The 22,369-nt window shown below is 39.1% G+C and overlaps 1 protein-coding gene across 2 annotated transcripts; it reads left to right on the top strand.

The window, feature by feature from the left end:
- Nucleotides 1–17,659: 17,659 nt before the first annotated feature.
- LOC128602425 (SLIT and NTRK-like protein 5) lies at nucleotides 17,660–22,086 on the top strand. Of its 2 annotated transcripts, none has more exons than XM_053616208.1 (2): nucleotides 17,660–17,934; nucleotides 19,393–22,086. In XM_053616208.1, the coding sequence occupies exon 2, from the start codon at nucleotides 19,444–19,446 to the stop codon at nucleotides 22,051–22,053; it is 2,610 nt and encodes an 869-aa protein (XP_053472183.1). In that variant the 5' UTR covers nucleotides 17,660–17,934; nucleotides 19,393–19,443; the 3' UTR covers nucleotides 22,054–22,086. The 2 variants fall into 2 exon arrangements, with proteins under 2 accessions (XP_053472183.1, XP_053472184.1); XM_053616209.1 differs by lacking the exon at nucleotides 17,660–17,934 and adding an exon at nucleotides 18,236–18,858.
- Nucleotides 22,087–22,369: the final 283 nt, after the last annotated feature.

The following is a 22,369-nucleotide window of genomic DNA, read 5'->3' as shown; positions in this document are numbered from 1 at the left end:
AAAGTAATGGATGGGGTTTGAGATGGGTGAGGTTTTGAGTTATGGGTGGGGTTTAGAATGATGGGTTGGGTTAGAGGTGGATTGGGTTTAGAGTGATTCACCGTACAGCTCAGCTCAACCACACTCAAGTCAACCAGGACAGCCAGGAACCTTGGGGTGACTTTTGATGACAGCTTTACCTTTACAGACCACATTTCAATAACTGCACGGTCCTGTAAGTTCATTCTGTACAACATCAAGAAAATCAGACCCTATCTCACGGAACAGGCTACACAACTATTAGTCCAGGCTCTTGTCATATCAAAACTGGACTACTGCAACGCAATACTCTCGGGCCTCCCAGCCAGCTCCATCAAACCACTTCAGATGATTCAGAATGCAGCAGTACATCTTGTCTTCAACCAGCCCAAAAGGACCCCCTCTTCATCTCCCTCCACTGGCTTCCTGTAGCTCCCTTATCAAATTCAAGGCCTTGATGCTCACATACAAGATGTTGTCTGGAACAGCACCCCCCTACCTCAACACTTTCCTGAAGGCTTACGTTCCCTCATGCAATCTGCAATCGATTAATGACTGATGCTTAGTAGTGCCTACTAAGCGTGTCTCAAGGTCCCTTTCCAGAACCTTCACACTAACTATCCCTCAATGGTGGAATGAACTTCTAACCTCAATCCAGACAGCAGAATCTGTCACTATCTTCAAAAAACAGCTAAAGTCCCACCTCTTCCGTGAACACCTAACTAATCCCTAAAACACCAACCCCACATTATCTTAAAAAAAAAAAAAAAAAAAAAAAAAACCTTACTCTGGCAATTACAGCTCTACTCTGTGCACTTTGCTTTTCTAGAACTAAATTAACAGATCTTGTAAGGTAGCAGTACTTGTATTGTTCTCTGCTTGATATATCGCTTTGCTTGTATTTCCTCATTTGTAAGTCGCTTTGGATAGAAGCATCTGCTAAATGAATAAATGTAAATGTAAATTATAGGTGGGATTAGAGATGGGTTGGGTTTAGAGTGATAGGTGGCATTAGAGATGGGTTGGGTTTAGATTGATGGGTGTGGTTAGAGATTGGTTGCGTTTAGACTGAGGGGTGGAGTAAGAGATGGGTTTGGTTTGAGTGATAGGTGAGGTTAGAGATGGATTAGGGTGCCCTTGATGGAGAGAGTTGCATCAGAAGTTCAAAACGCTTGATCGTCACGTGATTCATGTAGACTTCAGATAGTTCCAGGATGTTCTTAGTGGGTAATTTGAATCCATAGAGTTAGAGAGATAGAACTGCGATTTTTGGTAATTACTAGCCAATAAATGCTACTAAATGCTATATAAATGACAATTAATGCTACTATAAATGCTATAATTGATTTAAAATATTTATATAACACACCGACATGTGTCACATGTAGTATGTATATATAGTTACATCAATGAAGTTTTAAAATCTATATAAAATCCACTAACATTTGAGGATTAGTGTGGTCAATTAGTGTTACCTGCCTTGTTAACATACCATGGTTAAAGACCATGTTGCTGTTATTTTGAATTAATATTTTTTTTATGTTGTTAAACATATAAGTTAGTCAAGTGCAATTACTAATATCATATTTATGACTTTCACATAGGACTAGAGATAGGAGACTGACAGTTGACTATCAGTGACATGTTGCAGTGAGTTCAGTCAACTCACTGCACCATGGGTCAGTGGACTAGCAGCAACAGCAGCATGATGTTAAGTGTGTTGTCTTAGAAAGTCCATTGCAAATAAGTGAAATGTAAAATTAAATTAAGTGAAATTAAATCAATTTTAATGTTTACAATTCTTATGCACCCCTGCAGTTATTAAAATATACGTTAATAAATAACATATTCAAATTAAAAACAACTTAAAAGACATGTTCATACACATATAATCATATACATTGTATCTATTTTGACTTTTGCTATGTACTAATTTACAGCAATAGATTTAGAAATAAATTTGTAATAAACTGAAAAGCATGACAAGCATTCTGTCTGTGTCGTTTCCTCAATGTTGTTCTTGTATGGTGTTCACCATGGTTTGCTGTGCTACATGGGGATGCTCCAATCGCTCAGAGAAACAGGTTCGTATGTATGATTTCCCCACTGACACGGAGTGGAGAAAAAAATGGTTGGCTGAAATCAGCAGGAGCAATTTAAATATAGCAAAACATTAGAACACCAAAAAAAATTGTGAGGTAATCATACTTAAGTGTATTTGCACTTTTTCACAAAGACCACACTATGGGGAAGTTTAATGTTAGGTTAATTAAAAATAAGGAACAGCGAAAGACTTGCAAAACCCAGGGAGCCGAGACTCATGTTGAGGCGTTGAGACAGAACATGTTATTTACAGAGAGTCTTCAGGCCATTGTCTCATGTTCTTAGTTGACTTTGTAGAAAGTGTCCCCTAATGCTGTGCATTTAACCACTATGGGATATGCACAGTATGTAGGTAGACAAAAAGGAGTTGTGTGTAGGAACTAAACTCAAGTCACTCTGCAGGCACATTTTGAGGCAGACCAGTTTGTGAGGACCAAAAAAGACAAGACTAGGCTGAGACCAGATGCTATTACCACCATCTTTGTGCATTGTCCTGTGGTCAAAAAGAGGGCCCCTACACCATGATGCATCCCTGGACCTATAAACATAGAACACATTGCTGCTGAACACAGCTACAGTGTTACAGGTGACACAGGTATAATATGTATGAACTCTTACTAATTGTAGTAATATTTCTTATTTTGAAGTGATTTGATGTTTTCAATATTTAAAAATTAGCAGTACCCTGTCTTCTGCCTATATCAGTTCCAAAGACTTAGGAAAGAAGGGATGAGGACACCGAGATCGAGATATATCAATAGGATGCATCATAAAAATAGCTCTGTCCCTACAGTAAGGAATTTTATTCTTTATTACACATGTAATAAGGAACAAAATGTATTCTCATTTTACCACTTCCACCCACCACTGATGGGGGGCACACATGCCCCCAATGTAATATTTAATGGATGAAACTGCTTTAAGAGAACAAATTTTACAATTCATTTAATAGCCTGTTCGTGGTTTGTTATGTTGCTAACTTCCAGAAGACTATACTAGCCTAATTTGTTATCTAATAACATCTCCTAAACCTACTAATTTAGTGAGGAATAATTCACTATCATGCTTTAATGTACAAGTTAATTTGCTTCAGATGTACTGACAATATACAATCTTATTCTTTAAACTTCTTACCTTTTAAAAGGACATCACAAATGTCTGTTCTGCTACAACTCTACTGTGCTACTAGTATTTGGTGCTAACCTCTGGGAACTATTGAGAGGCTGCACGATCCGCCATTGCTGTAAAAACAAATGGTCCATTGCTGTGAACAGAGTTGATGCAACTCTCTCTCAAGGGCTCTGGGTTATGTTTAGGGTGATGGGTGGGGTTAGAGATGGATTGGATTTTAAAATGAAGGGTGTGGTTATGGTGATGGGTGGGGTGTAGGATGCGGAGCAGGGTTAGAGATGTGCAGAGTTTAGGGTGAGGGGTGGGGTTAACTTTCCTGTCACTTGAATGGAATTATAAATTGAATTGATTTTCAGAGACAGGACATCTTTACATTTGTCCCAAACAAGTATCGTTAGAGACACTTGTCCTTATGTTACATTCCAAATGTGAACGACTGCTCAGTTGTTTCTCAGACAGACTGATAGCACAGTGATGGAGAAATTGATTTACACACGATGATATTCTTATTCACGGCTTTAATTATGTGCCCGAATAGCATATAATAGAAATGTTCTCTGGTGGTTTAGGAAATCTATTAGAGACTTGTAATTGCCTGCACTGCCCCCTCTCCCTCTCCCCCCTTTCGTTCATTCCTTCTTTTCTCTCATTTCTTTGCTATTTTTTTTAAATCAGATTGAGATCTACTGTGAGACAAAAGGAATGATGTCACCAGGGTCACGCTTATTGCCTTAGAGCATAGGACCATAAGAATGTTAACTGGATTGATCTTTAATGTGGATGATGTCACCAGAATTAATTTCAGGATGTGTTCATTGCCATACTGTAAAATAGCTTGAGAATGATAGTGTTGTATTTAATTATCATTGTTTTGTTGTGCTGTTGATTTGATTTACTTATTTTTTTTAACACACAACATTGTTATTGTTATTATTACTGCAGTTCGGTGTAATGATGTTTAGAAAACCTAATCCGCAAAGAGAATGGAGGATGAGTCGATGGCACCCCGGTAGATTTGACGGTGATGCGCTTGTAAACAAAGAATGATGTTTTATTGATGCGGGAAGAAAAATTGCTTTTTTCTGCAGAAACACAATTCAAAAAGAGGGATGTTGTCAATCATGTAAAAATAAGTAAGTAATAAAACACTGTATGAAAATGTGGTGTGATGAAGCAGCGGTATTGTTACCACCCCAAAGTTGGTTATTTTCCTATAACAACATGTGTTTTACTCCTTTTATACCAAAACAATTTCCCAGTGATTAGTTGTTTAGTTTTTAACATGTTTGACTTTTTATCCATTTACAGTTACATTTAATGTTGTGAAATGTTAGTTCTCGTTATCAATTGAACCATAAAGCATAGTTTTAGCATAGCATTTAGTTCTCAAATATTATCCAACTAAAAAACAATTTTCAACATAGAAATTTGTATAAATGTCTAGAAAAATTATGCTTGTTATACGCATTAATCTTATTTCAAGCTTGAAGTTGGCATATAATCTTGTTGATTTAAAGAGTTTCTTTTTTATTTCTAGAAGCAACAAGACAATATCAACCTTACATCTAAGTAAAAACATATTGACTATAAGTAAGCATGTCTAATATTTCTCATTATTGGATTGTTATACATAAATATAAGATCATTAGGTCTACAGTGTTTGTAGACATTTGATTCATTTCAAGCTTTAATTTTTTTGTATTTATTTATAAACCATTATCAAGCTGAAAAAGAGAATTTCAACCTAGAAATTTGTAGAAATAGGATTAATATTTTACATATATTTAATTATTTGAAATAATCTTGCTTACCTTTTTTTATTGGCAGATAAGTATGTGTATTTAATGTGTTTTTTGTATTTTTGTTTTTTGTTTCTGTGAGCAAACCTGTTTACCAAAAGAACAATACAAAAGCAAACTTGAAATTTAGTTACATTCTTTTTATTATCATTTTATTATTGTTATTATTATTATTATTATTATTATTATTATTATTATTATTATTATTATTGTACTATTTTAAGTCTATTTCTAGACAGTTTACTAAATTCAAGTTGTTTTATCAGCATATAATTCTCCTGATTTCTTTTTATTTCTAGAAGCAACAAGGCAAATTTAAGCTTAAAGCTAAATAAAAATATACTGAATATGGTTAAAGGCATATATCTTTACAAGTATATTTGAATTTTTCTGCCAACAGAGCAAGACCTTTTCAGCCTTAAAATGACGACTATTTTGAATTTAGGTAAATGCATCTAATATATCTTATTATTAAACTGGTGTACACATTATTCAAGATATTTTACTTGCAATTACAGTAGAAATTAAACTGGTGGCTGCAAACTTCCATTACTTGCTAGCAATAATTAGCCATGTAGCTTCAGTACAAAATGAAAGAACTTTAGAGATTTAGATTTTTGGCCATCCTTCATAAAGAAAAAAAAGAGAAAGAAATACAGAAAACGAAAGCAAGGTTGCTTTGTAGCCACTGCACTTCTAGGGCCCTGTTTCAAATCTGAGAGCTGAAAGGTCTCTAAAAAGCCTGAAAGTGTTTAATAGTGTTATAAAGTATTATTGATTTTCTTCCAATCTGTTATGTAGTTCTCATAAACCTTCTCTTCATACCGTTATATATTTTTCACGGCACAGTAACCTGGGGTGAAAATGCAGAGAACATGGAACCGTGTACCTGTCAAGTTTCTACATTGGGTTTTCTTTTTGGATTGTCCTGTATGTTTTTTTTTTTTTTTCATTCCAGTAGCAGTCACTGTGATTTGACAACTTGCTGACCAAGCGCTGCTGTTTTAAAAAAAACAAACACTCACAGTGTTTTGCCACAGTAGCAGTGTTTAAGTCAATGAGGAATGATTTATCTGGAGTTCAGACAGACAGAGCAATACTTACAATATTAATAACAATAGTTAATAGCTCATGTTAAACATTTGAACAAAAATCACATTTATGCAAAAGCAATATAAAAAATTTGGACAAAAATTATGGAAATTTGGTGAGGGCCATATTTCTACTGCTGCTTATTCAACTGACATTTTACATTTATTACTCTACACTCTTTAAAAAAAAGTAACCATTTTCTTGTCACTGAAAGGGTTTCACATAGAAACAAAAGCACAATTAAGATTAAAGATATTCCACTGAAACACACTTACAGAAAGTCAGACAATTTCAATTCCACCTGACGGCTGATGATGTCCTAATGGGTGTTACAGCAGCTGCCTAATTAGCAGCATCGCTTCAACTCACACTCAGAGGATCTGCACACATTTTCTTCCCATTATTTCTTTATAATTTTTTAAAAATAAAACTTTCTTCCCATTGTTTCTTTTTTAAACTTTTTATTTATGTTAAGACATACTCCATCTTTTCATTCTTTCTTAAATTTGTTCATGTACACTTTTTTTTATTATTTCTTTCTTTCCATTTTGGCTCCATTTAATTTATTTTTCTTTTCTTCATTCTTTGTCTTGCCCCTTCTCCTTTTCCTCCTTTCCTTCTTCCATACATTCTTTTTTTTCCGTTTAACTTTATACTTTCTTTTCTCTGTAACTTTTAATTTAATTTAATTTACATTTTAAGAAGATCTTTATTTTTTCTTCTTCCTTTCCTTTTTTAAAAAAAATAAATAAATAAATTTTTCTTTTTTAAGAGCTTACATTTAGGTGTTTTCTTTCTTTCTTTCTTTCTTTCTTTCTTTCTTTCTTTCTTTCTTTCTTTCACTTCTCCATGTTCTGATTTGTGTCTTCCATCTGTTTTTAATGACATGTTGTCTTTGGAAACTGGATCTTAAGATCTAAATCCATAATTTTTTTATTTATTATCAGGCCTACATCTATATTATTTCTCTTTGTATCTTTATTATTTCTGTTGCATTTCATCCTGTATCACTGTTTTATACATTTAAGTTCAAGTTCAAGTGGCTTTATTGTCATTTCAACCATATACAGCTGGTACAGTACACAGTGAAACTAAACAATGTTCCTTCAGGACCATGGTGCTACATAAAACAATACACATGAGGATACACAGAAGTAAATAAGATCTACACATTTTTACATAAAATGCATGTGCAACACAAGACGGTACAGTACTACTAAAACAGGACAATATGCACAGTAAGTGACAGTGTAGCGCTGACTAGTACACAGTTATAGTGTGGATATAACAGGTAGTGCAAACGATAGGTGCCAAAGAGTAACAATATAATTTAAAAATGGTGAAATGTAAACATAACATGCTTAGTATTCAGCAGATTAGCTCATACCAAATATGGACATAGCAGTTATTGCAGTAGCAGCCAGGTACAGTACAGTAGCAGCAAAAATGCAATAGAGTAAGTGCTGGAATGTACAAATATTGCAATGGGAGTGTGATGGTGTTCAGTTCTGAGAGTGTGTGTGTGTGGGCGTATATGTGCATGCGCATATGTGTGTGTGGGTCAGTCCCCACACACACAATCCAGTGGGTCAGTATTGAGGAGTCTGATGGCTTGGCGGAAAAAGCTGTTACACAGTCTGGTGGCGAGGGCCTGAATGCTTTGGTACCTTTTTCCTGAAGGCAGTAGGGTGAAGAGTGTGTGTGAGGAGTGTGTGGGGTCATCCACAATGCTGGTGGCTTTGCGACTGCAGCATGTGATGTAAATGTCTACGATGGGGGAAGAGAGACCCCAATGATCTTCTCAGCTGTCCTCAGTATCTGCTGTAGGGTCTTGCGATCTGATAAGGTGCAAGTTGCTCAGGATGCTCAATAGATCCTCTGTAGAATGTGGAGAGTATGAGGGGTGGGAGATGGGCTTTTTTCAGCCTTTGCAGAAAGTAGTGATTCTTCTGAACTTTCTTGGCTATGGAGCTGGTGTTGAGGGACCAGGTGAGGTTTTCCATCAGGTGAACACCAAGGAATTTGGTGCTCTTGACGATCTCCACGGAGGAGCCGTTGATGTTCAGCAGAGAGTGGTCACTTGATGTTCTCCTGAAGTCAACCACCATCTCTTTTATTTTGTCCACATTCATAGATGGGTTGTTGGCTCTGCACCAGTCTGTTAGCCACTGCACCTCCTCTCTGTATGGTGACTCGTCATTCTTGCTGATAAGACCCACCACGGTTGTGTCATCTGCGATCTTGATGATGTGATTTGAGTTGTGCATTGCTGCACAGTTGTGAGTCAGCAGAGTGAAGTGTTTTGGTGCTGTTCCCGATCCAGACAGACTGAGGTCTCCCAGTCAGGAAGTCCAGGAACCAGTGTTGGAGGTGTTCAGGCCCAGTAGGTTCAGCTTTCCCATCAGGTGCTGAGGAATGATTGTGTTGAATGCTGAACTGAAGTCTATGAATAACATTCGAACGTAGGTGTACTTTTTGTCCAGGTGGGTGAGGGCCAGATGTAGGGTGGTGGTGATGGCATCATCTGTTGAGCGAGATACAAACTGCAAGGGGTCCATTGAGGGGGGCAGCAGGGTCTTGATGTGCCTCATAATGAGCCTCTCAAAGCACTTCATAATGATGGATATGAGTGCAACGGGATGTTAGTCATTAAGGCAGGACACTGAAGACTTCTTCAGCATGGGGACAATGGTGGTGGCCTTGAAGGACGTTGGAACAACGGCGCTGGTCAGGGAGATGTTGAAGGTGTTAGTGAGAACATCTGCCAGCTGCTTTGCACATCCTCTGAGTATTCTGCCAGGAATGTCGTCTGGTCGAGCAACCTTCCGTGGGTTGACTATGCATAGAGTGTTCCTCACATTAGCCGTGGTCAGACACAGCACCTAGTCATTGGGAGGAGGGGTGGTCTTCCTCACTTCTACGTCATTCTGCACCTCAAACTGAGCATAGAAGTTGTTCAGCGCATCTGGAAGGGAGGCATCACTGTTGAAGGCGGGTGATGTTGTCCTGTAGTTGCTGATGGTCTGAATGCCCTGCTACATGAGCTGCGACTTGCCCTGCCACATGCGTGTCACAGCTATCCATGAAGTGACTGGATTTTCTGTGCATGTGCACGCTTTGCCTCTCTGATCGCTGTTCTTAGGGCAACCTTGTCACCTGCCCTGAAGGCAGCGTCTCAGGTCCTCAGCAGTGCACACACCTCTGCAGTCATCCACGGATTCTGGTTGGAGTGTGTAGTGATTGTCTTGGAGACGGTGACATCATCAATGCACTAACTGATGTAGCTGGTCACTGATGCTGTGTATTCCTCCAAATTTGTGGCTGTTGGTTGCAGCCTCCCTGAAAATGTCCCAGTCAGTGTGCTCAAAACAGTCCTGAAGAGCAGAGATGGCTCCTGCTGGCCAGGTTTTCACCTGCTTCAAAAGTGGTTTGGAGTATCTGACAAGCGGTCCATATGCTGGGATTAGCATAACAGAGATGTGGTCTGAGTAGCTGAGGTGGGGGCGGGGCTCCACCCGGTACACGCCATGGATGTTTGCGTAAACAAGATCCAGCGTATTCACCCCTCTCATTGCAAAGTCCACATGTTGATTGACTTTAGGAAGCACTGATTTGAGATTTGCATGATTGAAATCTCCGGTGATGATAAACTGTCCATCGGGGTGTGTGTTCTGCAATTCGCTAATACAGTATTAGCATTCCTTAATAATACAGTCCTTAGCATTAGTGCTGGAGGGAATGTATACTCCAATTATAAGGACAGTGGTGAATTCCTGTGGTAAATAAAATGGTCTGCATCTAACAGTCACAAACTCCACCAGCAATGAGCAGTAACTAGAAACTAGCACAGAGTTCTTGCAACGAGTTCTTATTTATTTTACATCAGATCTATTTTACATCTGTCTTGCATTGAGTTCTTATCTATTGTACATGGCAATTCCTGTTCTCCTTTGACTCTGCCCACATCTACATCAGTGCCTTGTTCTTGATTAATTCAAGTATCATGTAAATATTTCTTTGTAATATATTTATTTTGTTAATCCAGCTCCCTGGATGAATAGATCGATTATGATTCTTTATCACTGGAAACAAATGCTACAAGCAGAACAGTAACATCCTTTCTAACGTGTTGAGTATGAGATTCTAAAAGTGCCTTCCACAACCATAAGCCCTTTCTATCTGCTTAGCTTAGCGGTTAGCTGTGCTGTGTTTGCGGATTCCTCAATGAGTTCCTGTTCAGCCTGAGCGAGCGAGGTTCTTAGCGAGCGCTGATTGGACGAGCTGAAGCCTCTCGGCAGTGCATGCTCCCCACGATGATTCATCTTCCTGTCAAACGGGCAATACGGCCTCCCTTTAGCCAAGCTCAGTGCAGGACACAGCCCCTCTCTCTCTCTCTCTCTCTCTCACACACACACACACAAAAAAAAACCCTAAAAAATAAACAAACAAAGAAAAAAACAACAACAATGTGACACCTTGAAATAAGTTGTTGTTTTCAAATAATCATTAACATTCTGATACTAACAGGCGGGATTAATTATTCAGGAGGTGGGACTAGTTATTCAGGATGGCCTTAAGCAGTAACAAAAATGGGTGTGGCCTGTGTATTTGTCAGTTTCACTCAAGGAGCTGTGACCCTGTTCCTCTGAACCTTAATTTGTCACTCACAGTGGAAAAAGGCGTGGCTTCTGTAGTCGTCAGTTTCAGTTAAGGAGGTGTGACCTAAGTTCCAGTGGAGGAGGCGTGGCCTCTAAAAGAAGATGGTGCAGTATAATGCAGCACCACTTTGGTGTATTTTATGTTTTCAGTGTTTCTCCTAATGAACTTGATGTGACTGTAAACAGCCATCACACATGCTTCATGTTCAAAATTAACAGCCTCGCACCACTACTGGAATAAAACTCTCAATAAGCAGCACTCAAACGGCACTTAACCCTTATGTTAGAAATATCACAAAACACAGTAGATATGCAACCTAAAGTAGAGAAAAAAAATATCTAAAAAAAATATTAAAAAAACTCTAACCATCATCAGTCCATTGTAGGCATGTCCCAAACCACATAGCCACTTCACTATATAGCTCATTTAAATACCATCATCAGTCCCCTGTGGGTGTGTCCCAAACCACATGCCCTCTTCAATATATACAGCCCATTTAAATACAATCAGTAATCCACTGTGGGCATGTCCCAAATCACACACCCTCTTCACTCTATAGCTCAGGTCCTGGTCTACAGGCGTTTGTGTTGTAACACTCAATTTGGCCTGAGAGGGTGATTAGCTGCTGAGCTGACTCAAGTGTGTTAAATGAGGTAAAATGCTAAACTCTGCAGTGTTTTGGTTCTGCAGCACTGAACTACAATACTCCCGATGTAGAATCTGCATGCTGCACCCACCAGAATTATTATTATTATCTTCCATATAAATCCGCTAAAATTATTGTATTAAAGAATCCGTGCACCCAAGAATGTTTTTTTTCCCCACTCAAACAATAGAAACTATTATCTATTTAGCTATAGTAGCATGTTTTCTAAATATATCTGACAAAATGATTGACAACCCTATAGATATTTTAAAGCGAATATTTTAGAACATAATATTTTACACTTTTGCTCTCAGTCCCCAGAAACCTTTTCATTGTCTTTAAGCATGTGCTGCGCTTTACTGTACATACATGTTACACACATGCACATTCATTTTGTCTTCCATTACCATGCAAAAGAAGAATTCAACAAGATGGTTGACCTGATTATGAAAGAAAACTACACAAGTAGGAATTAAAAAATAAACAAAGAAAAAATGCAAACAAATAATATAATCGAAAGAAGAAAGAAAGAACAGTAGAAAGAAATAATAATAAATAAATAAATAAATAAATAAATAACAAGCAACTGGAATCCAAACTTACAAAGAGGAGGAAAAAATAAATATACTAACTGTGTAATCTATAGGGCATTAAAAAATAAACACAGAGGGTTGAGTGAAAAAGAAAGAAAGAAAGAAAGAAAGAAAGAAAGAAAGGCAGAGGAAGAAAGAAATCAGAGAAAGAGAAAACAAAACAACAGGTATCCAAACTGACAAAGAGAAAGAAAAGAAGAGAAAGAAAGAAAGAAAGAAAGAAAGAAAACAAAAACAAAATAACAGGAATCCAAACTGACAAAGAGAAGAAAAAAATAAGAAAGATAGAACAAATTGTAAGAAAAAAAGAGTTAAAAAAGAAAGAAAGATGAAGCAAGAAAAAATAAAAAGAGAAAACAGGAATCCAAACTGACAAAGAGAAAGAAAAAAGAGAAGAAAGAAAGAAAGAATGAAAGACAGAGAAAGAAAGAAAGAAAGAGAAAACAACAGGAATCTATACTGACAAAGAAAGAAAGAAAACAGAAAGAAATATTTATCCAGAAATCTAGTAAGTATCTGAATGAAAAACAGAAAGAAAGGATGAAGAACGTGAAGTAAATACACTATCTATGTGAATTGTGTAATCAGTGTGAGTTCAGTGAGAGTGAGTCGAAGCAAAGCTGCTGATTGGTTGGCGGCTGTAATTATGACATCATCAGATGTCAGTTGGAATTGGAATTCTCCGACATTTAATCAGAAAGTGCCGCATTTCAGTCTGAACATTTAAACATTGTGGAATTTACAAAAACAAAAGAAGGAGAAGTCCCAGTTGGAGGAATAAGAGAAGCTCACTGGTGACACACGCTCCAGCTGGAGCCATAGAAGAGCCGTCTCAGTGATAGCGCTAACAGCTAATAACAGTGAGCGTACACCTCAGAACGCAGGCTAAGTGCTATTTCCCATAGGAGTGTGATAGTATGGATTAGCTTCTCTCCCGCTCTCTCTGTCTGTTTAATTCCGCTCCACTGGGAATTTTTCGATTGTTTGGGTTTGCCCCTTTACGCCAGAGAGGAAACATCCAAGTTAGCATGGCCCCTTAATGCGATTAGAAAAGACTAGCAACTTAAACCTAATTTAATGCGGAGATTTTTTTTAGATTTACTGCTCGCTGTCCTGAGCACAAAAGGTGGGAGGAGGGGAGGATGTTGATGCTGGAATTAGCATACAAAACAGGGCAAAAGGGGACACGTGTAAGCTTTAGCATGCTAAATCTAATGCTATTTACACTTAGCGTAGTTGATAGCTCTTCAGCGCTAATTCGAGATAAGCTGGCTAAATCTGGAGCAAAGAGGCCAAGACAGCAAGAAGTGGTATGTGTGTGTGTGTGTGTGTGTGTGTGTGTGTGTGTGTGTGTTTTCATTATACAGTCAGATTTGTCTGCAATTCATTACTGGAAAAAAAAAAAATTAATAACCTTAAAGCTGACCCAAGACTGCAGTGTATTCAGAAACATCCAGACATTCCAAGCCTGAGGCAGAATTTCTGGTGATAAGAAGAGAAGAAGAAATTAGCCCAAAGAATCACTAATAGTGTTAACTGTCACATATTTTCAAGGTCACACCTGAAAAAGCACTGACGCAACGTGAGGTAGTATTTTGTCATTGTTCATGATCCTGGACTTTCACTTTGTCATTTCAGTGCTCTCATTTCTGACACAGACTGTAAAGGAGCAGTTTGGCCAACAGTGAATCTGCTAGAAATCAATCTGTTAGAAATTATTTAGCTAGAATTCAAGTCAAGTTTATTTATCATGTTTGTCAGGACATGCAGTATTTATACTGAAGCGCCTTGGCAAGGGTAGAGTTAACTGCTCACGTAACAGAACATGATACATACAAACACACATGCACACACACACACACACACACACACACACACACATGCAAGACAAGAACATAGACAAGTAAGTACAGTAACAAAGTACAATATACTGTACACTACAACACAGTGGAAAAGAGAGGAAAACTAGATACAGCACAAATTATTGAACTAAAGTTGTCTAAAGTGTCCAAGCATAAAGTGTCAAATGTCAAGTGTCCAAATGTAATGTGATGAGTGTAAAGTGTCAAGCGTAACATGCCCAAGTGTAAAGTGTGAAGTGTCCAAGTGTATACAGTCTAAGTGTAAAGTGAAGAGTTTAAGTGTATAGTTTATGTGTAAAGTGTTAAGTGTAAAGTGTCAAATGACCTAGTGTAAAGTTTAATTATCCAGGTGTTTCATGACCAAGGGTAAAGTGTCCCAGTGTAAAGTGCCCAAGTGTAAAGTGCCCAAGTGTATACTGTCCAAGTGCAAAGTGACCAAGCATAATGTCTCAAGCCTAAACTGTCCAAGTATGAAGTTTAATTGCAAAGTGCCAAGTGTAAAACATCCAAGTGTATAGTTTAAGTGTATAGTTTATGTGTAAAGTGTCAAATGTCCAAGAGTACAGTTTAAGTGTCAAGTGTGAAGTGTCTGGTGAAACATGACCATGTGTAAAGTGTCCCAGTGGAAAGTGTCAAGTGTAAATTGTCAAGTGTTACATGACCAAGTGTGGTGTTTAAGTGTAATCTGTCCTCACGGAAAGTGTCAAGTACAAAGTGACCATGCATAATGCATCAAGCATAAACTGTCCAAATGTAAAGGTTAAGTGTAACATGACCAAGTGCTAGTGTCCAAGTGTAAAGCATAAAGTGTGCAAGTTTAAAGTGTCACATCTACAAGTGTAAAGTGTCCACATGTAAAGTATAAAATCCAAAGTGATCAAGTGTAACGCATCAAGCATAAGCTGTCCAAGTGTAAAGTTTAACTGTTAAGTGTGAAGTGTCAAGTGTAAACTGCCCAAGTGTAAAGTGTCAATTGGAAGGTGTTCAAGTGTAAAATGACCAACTGTAAAGTGTCAAGTGCAAAGTGAACAAGTGTAACATGTCAAGTGTTAAGTGTCTGAGTGGCAGAGGGTGAATGGAAGAAAAACAAGTGAAAAGTGTTTCAAGTGACTTGGTAATATTGATTGGCTGCAGGTCTGAGATTATTTTGTGTGCTTTCCTCAAGCACCGTGACCAGAAGATAGTCTTTTCTGGATGGGAGTTGTTGCCTGTGATAAGTTCTGCTGTTCTCAGCACTCTCTGGAGAGCCTTGTGGTTGTGTGTGGGGTAAGTGCCATACCACACACTGATGCACCCAGTCAGTATGCTCCATATGGTACAGCGGTAGAAGCTGGTGAGGATTTTGGGGTTTAGTCCAAACTGTTTTAGCCTCTGCAGGACACTCTGGCAGGCAAACCTTATGATTGTCTTGGTGTGGAGGGGCCAGGCGATATCGATGATGAAGGTGGTAGTCATTTGGAAGCGATTTGGTTAGAAATAATTTCTTTAGTAACAGTTCAGTTAGAAATTAATCAGTTAGAATTTATTCATATAGATGTTGTTTAGTTACAAGTGATTTGGTTAGAACTAGTTCATTTAGAAGCAGTTTATGTAGAAGAGACTCAGTAAAATGGAGGAACTTATTTAAAAGCAATTTGGTTAGAAATTATTTAGTTAGAAGAGATTCTATTAGAAGTAATTTGGTTAGAAGTGTTTCAGTTAGAACTGAATCATCGCTGGTTAGAAGCGATATGCTTAGAAGTGATTTAATTATAGTTGATTCATTTAGAGGCAAATTTGGTCAGAAATAGTTTAGTTGGAAGTGATTTACTTAGCAGTTATTTAGGTTGAAGTGATGTGATTAGAAGTGATTAAGGTAAAAGTTATTCGTTTAGAAGCAATTTGGTTATAAGTGATTTGGTTAGAATTGATTTTGTTTGAATCATTTCAGTTAGAAGTGATTCAGTTACAAGTGATTTGGTTAAAAATGATTTAGGAAGAAGTGATTTGGTTATTAAGCTATTCAGTTAAAAGCAATTCTGTTATTTTTTAAATATGATTTAGAAGCTATTTAATTAAATATGAATCAGTTATTGAATCAGTTAGTTAAATGGGAATCATTATAAGCACTTCCTTTAGAAGTGATTCAGTTAGAAGTTATTCGGATAGCCATTATTTTGTTAGAGGTGATTTGGTTATAAGTGATTTACACTGATTTATAATTGACTGGTTAAAAGTGATAGTTTAGAAATTATTCTGAATCTATTCTGTTAAAAGGGAATCAGTTACAACTGAGTTGGTTTAAATTATTTAACAATGAGCGCTTCCTTTAGAAGTGATTCAATTAGAGATATTTTATTTAGAAGTGATTCAATTAGAAGTGATTCAGTTAGAAGTGCTTCGGTAAGAACTGGCTCAGATGATCATATAGTTGGTGTTGGATTCTTTATATTCTGCTGTTTAATGAAACTGATGATGTACAAATGCTGTTCAAGTCAGTATTGAGTGTGTGATGATGCAGTTTACACAGTGCGAAATGGGTAATCATATGCTTCCACAACTTATTAGTTACAATAGCTTCAGCTGTAGCACAAGATAAGAGAGAGCAAGATGTGAGACATACTGTAGGCTATACATAGAGCTAGATAAATTTATTTTCATTGTTATTATCAATGTTATAACTATCATTGCTGTTAATATCAGTAATATCTGTTGCTTTTGTTGTTATTTTTATGGTTCTTCTTTTCCTACAGTGACTAGTACAGTTTAGTACATAATTCTTCTGAGTGTAGAAAAGGAGGGGAGAGAGAGAGAGAGAGAGAGAGAGAGAGAGAGAGAGAGAGAGAGAGAGAGAGATACAGAGAGAGAGAGAGAGAGAGAGAGAGAGATACAGAGAGAGGGGGAGAGAGAGACTGCACTCATACTAGTGAAGAGGTATAGAATAAGTGAAAGAGCTAGAGAGACATAAAAAGATAGACACTCACTCATATGTATTGTTATGGCTTGTGTGTGTGTGGAGAGAGAGAGAGAGAGAGAGAGAGAGCTCATGGTTAAGTGTGACAGGATTGATGCGAGTGCGTCCACTTTTATCGCATTGTACTGCCCTCTATAGGTCTCTCTCTCTCTCTCTCTCTCTCTCTATCTCTCTATCTATCTATCTATCTATCTATCTATCTATCTATCTATATATATATATATATATATATATATATATATATATATATATATATATATATATAATGTTTCCTTCTCTCTATATTTGTCTGTCTCTCTTTTCTCTCCCTCTCCTTCTTTCTCTGTGTCTCTGTCTGTCTCTCTCTTTCTGTCGCCCCCACTATGTATCTGTCTCTCCATCTCTGAATGTTTTAATGATAAGCTCATAATGATAGTGTTTTTCAATTTGTTTTTGCAAATTTGTTACCCAGGATTGTCTATGCTGCATGCAATGCACGCGTGCATGCATGCGAGCGCGCGCACAAGCTCACGGGCGCACGCGCTCGCACACAACTTTGCCGGGTGCACCACCAACAGCATGAACCCATGAATCCACAGATGAGTGTTTGTGTTTGTGTGTGTGTGTGTGTGTGCGCGGGTGAGCGCGCGCGCGCGCGCGTGTGTGTGTGTTAAGTATAAGATCTGATGGCCGGTGTTGAGTGTGCGGACGGATGGAGCATCATCAGCATTAGGATCCCTGCACGCGCGCACCGCCACCTTACTCCCTATACACGCGCGCGCGGCAGTGTGTTTAATTGTCTGCTTGTCTGAGAGAAGTGAGCGAGCGAGGACAGACAGACAGACAGACAGAGAGAGAGAGAGAGAGAGAGAGAGAGAAATCGACGATGCTCGCGCGCGCGCATCATCATCACCACCACCACCATCATTACCCGTAGAAAATTCGCTGCTAAAACGGATCGGATTTTCTTTTAATAAAAGAGAGAGAGAGCGAGGGGGAGATACTGGAATAATCGGCACGGATTTTGCAACCTGGCGCGCGCAACGTTCCGGTTAAAGGATGTCGTGATGCTGCTGCCGCTTCGGAGACGATCAGCCCGGTAAGGAATACATGGAAATTACGAAGAGTTCAAGGATGAGAAAAGAAAAGAAAGAAAAAACCCCGCACAAAATAACCAATAAGGCGTAATTAAATGATGTGAAAGCTCTGATGCGGCTTGAACGAGGGAGACACCGCAAATCAAAATCAAAATCTAAGGATTTTATCATGAGTTTATCAGTGCGAATTGATCAAAATGTGTTTTATTTCATGTCTGTTTGACTGAAATCGTGTGCAAATATTTGCAGGAGGCGTCAGGGTTTTCAAAAAAAAAAAAATCATGATTTGTATGTGTGGGTATATAAATGCAGTCAATTTGGTTTACTGGAAACAGATTAGTTATTAGTTTTATTTGTATTTATTTATAGATTTTTTTTAATGCGACAGAAAAGTCGTTCGTGTATGTGACTCTCTCTCTCTCTCTCTCTCTCTCTCTCGCTCTCTCTCTCTCTCTCTCTGTGTGTGTGTGTGCGTGCGTGTGTGTGTGTGTGTGTGTGTGTGTTTGCGTGCGTCGGCGAGTGTCTCCGGTACCAGAGAGAGACAGAGAGAGAGAGAGAGAGAGAGAGAGAAAAGAAGGTGGATGTTGATTTGCATGAATCATGAGATCCCGCAGAAACGGAATCTAGGATTATTATCTCCAAACCTTGGATAATTTAATCCAGCATAGTGTAGGCTAAAGCAGGATGAATTATAAAATAATCGATGAATGTTAAATGGAAATATTTTGAACTGCTAAGAGTATTTTGCTCTCACGATCAGCGTTTTTTTTTTCTTTCTCCCCCGCCAAGATGCATGGGGCATCATCAGATTTCCATACAGACACGCACACACACATGCATGCTGAAGGTTTGGGTCTATTTAATCCGAATTAAACTCGTTAACCGGTGTTAGAAAACAGGAAAACAGGAGTGATCGGATATGCGGGGTGAGTAGATAAAGCTTGTTAAACACTCGTTTAGCATGATCATAACGAGCTCGCGGGTGCACATATTTATGCAGAAGCAATAGCTAATAATCAGAATGCATTCTCCTGTCACCAGCAGTGCATGTTCAGTATTCTCAATAATGCCAGTTGCTCTTTTCGGGCAAATTTCTCCAAGCACTTGGTGTTGCTGCATCTCATTTAAACAAAAAAATGTCGAACAAATATTCTCTGTGCTCCTACTGATTCCTGTATTCATACTTGTCGTCTTTGAGGTGGTTTTTGTGTGCCTAGAATGTCGTGCACAGTCTCAGTGTTTTATTAATTAACGCATATGACTCAAATAAATCTATTTCTTATTAAGGAACTGGGTGAATTATTTAGTTTTCATTCTTTAATATGCATATCTAATATTAACGTGTCAAATGTTTTACAAGAAAATCACCTCGCTATGTGTCATCGTGTCTTACAGATCCTTTTGTCCATTTGTTATTTGTTCCAAAAAGATTGATTGCCCCTTTTTTCTGCCTTTTCTAGATGACACCACAGTCTGCAGCGGCACTACTGTGAACGGCGCCATTCAATTCGATGAAAATGCATGTCTGGATACTGACACTAATCTTGCTGCTTGCCGCTTCTCTGAGCCTGGTTGAGATGTATGACAATTATGGGGAGATCTGTAGGAATTTGTGCACTTGTGAAGAAAAAGAGGGCATCCTGACGGTCAGCTGCGAGAACCGTGGCATCGTAAGACTGTCAGAAATCAGCCCGGTTCATTTCTCCACGTATCACCTTCTACTGACTGGGAACCTGCTGAAAAAATTGTCAGTCAATGACTTCATCAACTACACTGGAGTCACCATTTTGCATTTAGGCAACAACGACATATCTGAAGTGGAGACTGGGGCTTTTAATGGACTCCAGGGATTAAGGAGGTTGCACCTGAACAACAACAAAATAGATGTTCTTAGGGATGATACGTTCACTGGATTAGAAAACCTGGAATACCTTCAGATTGATTATAATTTTATTAGTATTATTGAACCCAGTGCTCTCAGCAGGCTCCACCGTCTGACTGTGCTAATTTTGAATGACAACCTCTTGTCATCGCTGCCTACCAACATTTTCCGAAATGTGCCCTTGACCCACTTGGATCTCAGGGGCAACCGCTTGAAAATGTTCCCTTACATTGGCCTTTTGGAGCACATGGATAAAGTGGTGGAATTACAGCTAGAGGAGAATCCATGGAATTGTTCTTGTGAACTTATCGCATTAAAAGCGTGGCTAGAAAGCATTGCCTACACGGCACTAGTTGGCGAGGTGGTCTGTGAGACTCCATTTCGGCTCCATGGCCGCGATCTCGATGAGGTCTCCAAGCAGGAGCTGTGTCCTCGGAGGGCAATTTCAGAATATGAGATGCGCCCACCGCCACCTCTCAGCACGAATGGATATTTCCAGACGACGCCGGCAGCAGTGACTTCCTCAGCCACATCCTCAGCAGTGCTGAGGTCCTCATCCCGGCCTACCAAGGGCACTCGGCAATCCAACAAGACCAGGTCCAAGCCCACTTCTCGCATCCCAGGCAATCCCTACAACTATGGGCCAATCATAGCTTTTCAGACCAAATCTCCCGTGCCTTTGGATTGCCCCACGGCATGCACGTGCAACCTTCAGATCTCTGATCTTGGGCTCAATGTCAATTGCCAGGAACGGAAAATCGAGAGTATATCAGATCTAAAACCCAAGCCGTATAATCCCAAAAAGATGTACCTCACTGGGAATTACATCCCTGCTGTGCGCCGATCGGATTTCGTTGAGGCAGAAGGATTGGATTTGTTGCACTTGGGAAACAATCGGATAGCGCTTATACATGACAGGGCGTTTGGGGATTTAATTAACCTGCGCAGGTTGTACTTGAATGGCAATTTGATTGACAGGCTCACTTCAGACATGTTCTTTGGGCTCCAGAACCTGCAGTACTTGTATTTAGAGTACAACAAGATCAAGGAGGTTGTTGCAGGTACCTTCCGCTTCGTGCCGAACCTTCAGCTGCTTTTCCTAAACAACAATCTTCTAAAAACCTTGCCAGGAGGCATCTTTTCTAGTATGTCACTCTCAAGGCTCAATCTACGCAACAACCACTTTCAAAACTTGCCTGTGAGTGGTGTTCTAGATCAACTCAAGGCTTTGGTGCAAGTGGATCTCTTTGAAAACCCTTGGGATTGCACATGCGATGTGGTAGGCATGAAAATATGGCTGGAGCAGCTTAACTCTGGCACTGTGGTTAATGACGTCATATGTGCAACTCCAAAGAGACTTGCAGGGCAAGACATGCGCAGCATCCTTTCTGAACAATTGTGTCCTGATTATTCGGATATTGTTGTATCTACGGGAATTCCTTCTGAAGCGACCTTGGAAGGGAAGGTGATCACCACAGAGACTCCCTTGAGGTTCAACACTCCTTCAAGCACTGTCCCATTGTCAGTCCTCATCCTTAGCCTCCTCTTGGTATTCATAATGTCTGTTTTCGTGGCTGCTGGGCTATTCGTGGTGGTCATGAAGCGTAGAAAAAAGTCCCAAAGTGACCGCACCAGCACCAACAACTCGGATGTAAGCTCCTTTAACCTTCAGTACAGTCTTTATAGCAATCGTTCGGTCCCCAAAGTCAAACCCCCAGCAGGTCATGTCTATGAATACATCCCCCATCCTCTTGGGCACATGTGCAAAAACCCCATTTATAGATCCAGAGAAGGTACCGCTGTGGAGGATTATCCTGATCTGCATGAACTCAAGGTTAGCTACAGAAACACCAATGAGGAAGAGCGGGATCCTACTTCGAGAAGCCCTACGTACACCATTAGCACCATTGAACCTCAGGAGGAGCCTTCGACTGCTCAGGATGCCGAGCATTTCTTCCGAGGGATATTAGAGCCGGATAAAACTCCGAATAGTGCCGGAAATAGGTACGATTACAAGTACCCCAGTCCTGGATCTTACACGTACAACCCAAATTTCGACGTACGGCGGCAATTCTTGCATCCTGAGGGAATTAGAGAAACTATGCTCTATAGCACAGCTCCAAGTACTGTCTATGTGGAGCCAAACAGGAATGAATATTTGGAACTAAAGGCAAAACTCCAAATGGAGCCAGATTACCTCGAAGTTCTTGAGAAACAGACAACATTTAGCCAGTTTTAAACCTTGTCTATGAACATGCATACTGTTAGAGATTTTCACCCCATTTCCACGTGAAGGGTGCATCGGGGTGTACGGTGTACACCATCTTTAACGAAACAACAAAACAAAGGCAACAAACAAAAATCCTACAATGGGGTGTGCCTAACTGTCTTACTTTAATTTTTAAAGATACATGACATAAAAGGAAATAAAAAATGAAAAAAAGGCTCTCGGGATGAAAGCACGAGTTGTGATACAAAACTGGTGATGCAAAAATCGCAGAATCTATTTTTTTAAGTTGACGATTGAATTGAATACACATAAATAAACAAACGTA

The sequence above is a fragment of the Ictalurus furcatus genome, chromosome 26 (assembly GCF_023375685.1).
Source record: "Ictalurus furcatus strain D&B chromosome 26, Billie_1.0, whole genome shotgun sequence".
Classification (NCBI taxonomy): domain Eukaryota; kingdom Metazoa; phylum Chordata; class Actinopteri; order Siluriformes; family Ictaluridae; genus Ictalurus; species Ictalurus furcatus.
The sequence above is the reverse complement of the archived record's forward strand: the minus strand, read 5'-3'. Positions and strand labels throughout refer to the sequence as shown.

Excerpts from the sequence above, each read along its gene's own strand:
- LOC128602425 (XM_053616208.1), top strand. The coding sequence starts at position 19,444 with ATGAAAATGCATGTCTGGATACTGACACTAATCTTGCTGCTTGCCGCT.